This window comes from Eptatretus burgeri, chromosome 17 (genome assembly GCF_056783735.1).
Source record: "Eptatretus burgeri isolate ZD-2024b chromosome 17, Ebu_testis_v1, whole genome shotgun sequence".
Lineage (NCBI taxonomy): Eukaryota > Metazoa > Chordata > Myxini > Myxiniformes > Myxinidae > Eptatretus > Eptatretus burgeri.
In genome coordinates, this window is record NC_140977.1 from 2,691,608 (window position 1) to 2,697,607 (window position 6,000).

General features: G+C 44.5%; 1 protein-coding gene across 1 annotated transcript in view; it reads right to left on the reverse strand.

Moving 5' to 3' along the window:
* The window catches only part of LOC147009095 (uncharacterized), a 74,988-nt gene extending 69,940 nt beyond the window's left edge, over nucleotides 1-5,048 (reverse strand). The window contains 2 exon segments of the mRNA XM_085862980.1: nucleotides 4,789-4,900; nucleotides 4,902-5,048. Coding sequence (XP_085719106.1) covers nucleotides 4,789-4,900; nucleotides 4,902-4,940 — 151 coding nt within the window. The 5' untranslated portion in view covers nucleotides 4,941-5,048.
* Nucleotides 5,049-6,000: the final 952 nt, after the last annotated feature.

Consider the following 6,000-nt stretch of genomic DNA (forward strand, 5'->3'; position numbering starts at 1 on the left):
ATTAGCCACGCGGCCAACGCTTTCCAGTGTGGTCCACTTTGTTTCGGGCCTCCTGCTTTGCCCTCTATCAGCGCATTACTCACTGTGTTTAATATCTTTGGATCTAAGGATCCAGTCAGCGGAAAGGGATCTTTTCTTCCCGCGGTCCACTTCACCCAGTCCTGTATTCCCTTTACGTTATCGATTCCATATTTGTCACTGATAACTTTCAATGTTGTTCCTTTTGGTATCTTCTCGTTCTTTGAAGATTTATTCCCCATTCTTTTGTTCTTATCTTATCAACCGCCTAATAGCTGTAAATCGTTTCTCCTTTTACACCGGGACCGAGATCCCTTTCAATCAGCCGCCTAATAGCTGTAAATCATTTCTCCTTTTACACCGGGACTGAGGTCCCTTTCGACCCGCCGCCTAATAGCCTCAAACCCAATGAAGGCCTCTAACCTTCCCTCTCTTGGTACAGGATTCCAACCTGTTTCCTCCTTATTTCACACGGATACCTTTATCCTCGACCCTTACCGGCTCTACAAACACTGCCTGACAGCCCTCCCCCTTTGTGCTCTTCAGACAAACCGCATTCGAATCACCTCATATGTGTTTACCGTTACAGTTCTTGATTCGAGCAGATCCTGGAGCTGCGTCCGGCAGGGCGCAACCCACCAAGTGTACAGCGCTCGCCTAACTGGGGCTCCCTATTTTAGGTGCCCTACGTGCGATCGCCACGTACCTTTTAGCTGATCCCTTGCGATCGCTGTACACCAAGTGGAGTCCCACCGTCCACACCACCAGCATCAGTCGAATCCCATCCTCGTCGCCAATTGTTATGACTCTCCACTCGGCCGAGTAAAATGACAGAGTCAGATGAGGATCCTCGAATTACACGTTTTATTTCCGAAGACCACACGCATGCGGAATGTGACTCAGTGACCCTTCAGTCAGGCTCCCCTGAATCACATTAAAAATATGCTCCAACACCATCACATATATAATCACACAAAGCAAAACTGGGTGTGGACTAAAAGTGTAAAGGAAAAACTGGGTGTGGACTAAAAGTGTATGCTAAGGGATAAGGAAACAAAGAAATAAAAGAAATAAATGTGGCAGTGGGCTTCTTTCCCCCCTCCCTCGGGCCCTAGGGGAAGTTGAATCGGTCAATTCTCAGATATGCAACCACAGTTTCCAAGCCACCTACACAACTCTCAGATATGCAAGCCTTGCAAACTAATAACTTTCCTACACTCCTTCACTAGCACCTGCTGATAACAAAGGCAAAGCTTTGGTGATCACTGAGAATAGGAATGTGTGGGCAGCATACACTGAAGGAACAATTCCACAGTTCTCTCCAAGGTCGCACTAAGGGCACACCACCACAGAGCAACAGGAAGGGTGATAAGGGCTTAGTTTCCAAGAAACAGGAACAGCTGGACGCTGTCCAAAAACAGTGGGGTGCATGGAACATTGGTAGCCTGAAACATTTAAAGCAACATTTTAAAGCAAGGTTTGAATAATGCACAGTTACAAGCAAGGTTAGAATCCTGACAGCTGATTAACACACAGCTAATGGTCCAAAATATGACCACCTAACATATCATCATAACAGTTGATACGACCCACACCGAGCATCGATCACATTTTATGAACTCGTCTTCCTTTCTCCTTCGGTCTCTATTTATACCCTTTTTCATCCCCATACTCCCGAGTCCCCAAAATGACAACGCTAAACATAACACGAGGCCTCCCCTAACTTCTTTCAATGAATTAACACGAATACAGCTTTGGAAATAGAGTTCCACATCCCGTGATACAAGTCACGATAAAACGCACAAAAGACCACACAAAAAACACTTGTTTTGTCGAGCTTACAGCTTACACAGCCTCTTGTGAACATCCTGAAGCAAACAAGCAACAAGGATTTGGTGAGAATTCTGAACAAGTTTGGACACAGCATCAGAGATGATGATGAGACACAACTTGACACAATAAAACAAATAAAATCCTGATGAAGGTTGTGTGCAGACAATAGATAATGGGACATTTGTTCCTTCTAGGCATGTGGCAGGCAGTTCATACAATATGGTCTTTACAATCACACGGTAACCTCTGTTCCCTTTTACCTCGGTATTACACGGTAACTTCTGTTCCTTTTAACCAAGGTATTACACGGTAACCTCTGTTCCCTTTTACCTCGGTATTACACGGTAACCTCTGTTCCCTTTAACCTCAGTATTACACGGTAACCTCTGTTCCCTTTAACCTCAATATTGCACGGTAATCTCTGCTCCCTTTTACCTCCATATTACACGGCAACCTCTGCTCCCTTTTACCTTAATATTGCACGGTAATCTCTGCTCCCTTTTACCTCCATATTACACGGTAATCTCTGCTCCCTTTTACCTCCATATTGCACGGTAACCTCTGCTCCCTTTTACTTCGGTATTACACGGTAACCTCTGTTCCCCTTTTGCCTCGGTATTACACGGTAACCTCTGTTCCCTTTAACCTCGGTATTACACGGTAACCTCTGTTCCCTTTTACCTCGGTATTACACGGTAACCTCTGTTCCCTTTAACCTCGGTATAACACGGTCACCTCTGTTCCCTTTTACCTCGGTATTACACGGTAACCTCTGTACCCTTTCACCTCAGTATTACACGGTAACCTCTGTACCCTTTTACCTCAGTATTACACGGTAACCTCTGTTCCCTTTAACCTCAGTATTACACGGTAACCTCTGCTCCCTTTTACCTTGATATTGCACAGTAATCTCTGCCCCCTTTTACCACCATATTACACGGTAATCTCTGCTCCCTTTTACCTCCATATTGCACGGTAACCTCTGCTCCCTTTTACCTCAATATTGCACAGTAATCTCTGCTCCCTTTTACCTCAGTATTACAAGGTAATCTCTGCTCCCTTTTACCTCAATATTACACAGTAACCTCTGCTCCCTTTTACCTCAATATTGCATGGTAACCTCTGCTCCCATTTACTTCAATATTACACGGTAATCTCTGCTGCCTTTTACCTCAATATTACACGGCAACCTCTGCTGCCTTTTACCTCAATATTACACGGCAACCTCTGCTCCCTTTTACCTCAATAGTGCACGGTAACCTCTGCTCCCTTTTACCTCAATATTACACGGTAATCTCTGCTCCCTTTTACCTCAATATTACACGGCAACCTCTGCTGCCTTTTACCTCAATATTACACGGTAATCTCTGCTGCCTTTTACCTCAATATTACACGGCAACCTCTGCTCCCTTTTACCTCAATAGTGCACGGTAACCTCTGCTCCCTTTTACCTCAATATTACACGGTAATCTCTGCTCCCTTTTACCTCAATATTACACGGCAACCTCTGCTGCCTTTTACCTCAATATTACACGGTAATCTCTGCTCCCTTTTACCTCAATATTACACGGTAACCTCTGCTCCCTTTTACCTTAATATTGCACGGTAACCTCTGCTCCCTTTTACCTCAATATTACACGGTAATCTCTGCTGCCTTTTACCTCAATATTACACAGTAACCTCTGCTCCCTTTTACCTCAATATTGCATGGTAACCTCTGCTCCCATTTACTTCAATATTACACGGTAATCTCTGCTGCCTTTTACCTCAATATTACACGGCAACCTCTGCTGCCTTTTACCTCAATATTACACGGCAACCTCTGCTGCCTTTTACCTCAATATTACACGGCAACCTCTGCTGCCTTTTACCTCAATATTACACGGCAACCTCTGCTGCCTTTTACCTCAATATTACACGGCAACCTCTGCTGCCTTTTACCTCAATATTACACGGTAATCTCTGTACCTCTTTACCTCAATATTACACGGTAACCTCTGCTCCCTTTTACCTCAATATTACACGGTAACCTCTGCTCCCTTTTACCTCAATATTACACGGTAACCTCTGCTCCCTTTTACCTCAATATTACACGGTAGTCTCTGCTCCCTTTTACCTCAATATTACACGGTAACCTCTGCTCCCTTTTACCTCAATATTACACGGTAACCTCTGCTCCCTTTTACCTCAATATTACACGGTAACCTCTGCTCCCTTTTACCTCAGTATTACACGGTAATCTCTGTACCTCTTTACCTCAGTATTATACGGTAATCTCTGCTCCCTTTTACCTCAATATTACACGGTAACCTCTGCTCCCTTTTACCTCAATATTACACGGTAATCTCTGTACCTCTTTACCTCAGTATTATACGGTAATCTCTGCTCCCTTTTAACTCAATATTACACGGTAACCTCTGCTCCCTTTTACCTCAATATTACACGGTAATCTCTGTACCTCTTTACCTCAGTATTATACGGTAATCTCTGCTCCCTTTTACCTCAGTATTACACGGTAATCTCTGGACCCCTTTACCTCAGTATTACACGGTAAGCTCTGGACCCTTTTGCCTCAGTATTACACGGTAATCTCTGGACCCTTTTCCTCGCTATTACACGGTGATCTCTGTCGCCTTTTCCTCGCTATTACACGGTAATCTCTGGACCCCTTTACCTCAGTATTACACGGTAAGCTCTGGACCCTTTTTCCTCAGTATTACACGGTAATCTCTGGACCCTTTTACCTTAGTATTACACGGTAAGCTCTGGACCCTTTTCCTCGCTATTACAAGGTGATCTCTGTCGCCTTTTCCTCGCTATTACACGGTTATCTGTACCTTTTAACCTCATCTTCCCCAACTCAGACCACCGTGAGATTCCCCCATTGAAATGAGTTCCTGACATTGTGCACAACCTGAACTGAAAGGAGGTACTTACCGGGTCCGGACTCCTTTTTCTCGGGTGGACCGACCCTGGACCCGCAGTCTGCGGGAGAACCTCCCGGAACGAGCACATTACCACCATCGAAACCGCTCGTGGATCCCGGGGGGGTTTGTTCCGTGATCTTCATCGGAGAGATCTTGGTTCATTGCGCACCGGAGGGGACTGTAAGGTAGAGTAGACAAAGTACGGTATAATGAGGTATCGTGCAGTACTAGTAGTGCGGTACACGACGGTACACTAGTCCAAAGCACGTGTCCCGACAAAAGCGAACCACGTGACGCCGAACTTCCACAAAACGAACCTATTCACGATTTCAAGACCGCAGATTCAACACGTGAACGTCGTGACGTGCAAATGACCAGGGAAACCAAAATCCTGGATTGTCCAGGTAAAAAAAAAAGGTTTCACGTGGGAACAAATTACAAGCACTTTGTATTTCTATGAGGTCCTCAGAGCGCAACACTAAAAGCACGAAGAAATCTTTCCTGTGGAAATGTCTAATTCACAAAAATCCAACATGGCCGCCAAGAAGCACCCACTCCCTGTGGGAGCGACTGGGGAAGTTATGTTCTTCTCCTCATTCAAACGTGTAATTGATAGCCAGACACATTTAATTGGGGCCATGTTGACCCTCTGTAGCAAGTCTGGAAGTAATCAGCCCACAACTGTAGGAGGAGTAGCGTGACAAACATACAAACACCTGTCTGTGAATTCGAGTGACTTCATGTTTTCCTCTTTATGTTCTTCGTCAATTTTTCTCTTCCAAACTGTATCCTGATAAATCTTTTTATTTAATGTTGAATCGTTTTTGTTTTTGGTCCCCCGAGTTAAGTTGGGCCTACTGGTGATAGTTGAGTGTGCTTCCCCCTCTGTTTTCTTTGCCTCGTTATCCCAGGTATTTTTACTTCTGATCCCTTGGCTCAATCCATACCCCCTCCTGAGCCTCCTCCCTCAAAAATACAAACCTCTTCACAATTTAAAATAAAAATAAAAATCCCTCCGAAATGTATTTATAAAAATCCTTACTCTGCTTTTTTACTCTATCAGGAACTACACACGTATTCATTCTTCATCTTCATCAAAATCTCTTCCTTTTCTCTTTGACAAGGCTTATTTCCCAAAAACCTCCCCACTCCGAAACGCTTGGTTCATCCAGCTGCCTCTTTCACTTGCAGCCGAAATTTCCTCCATGCTTTCAACCAAAAA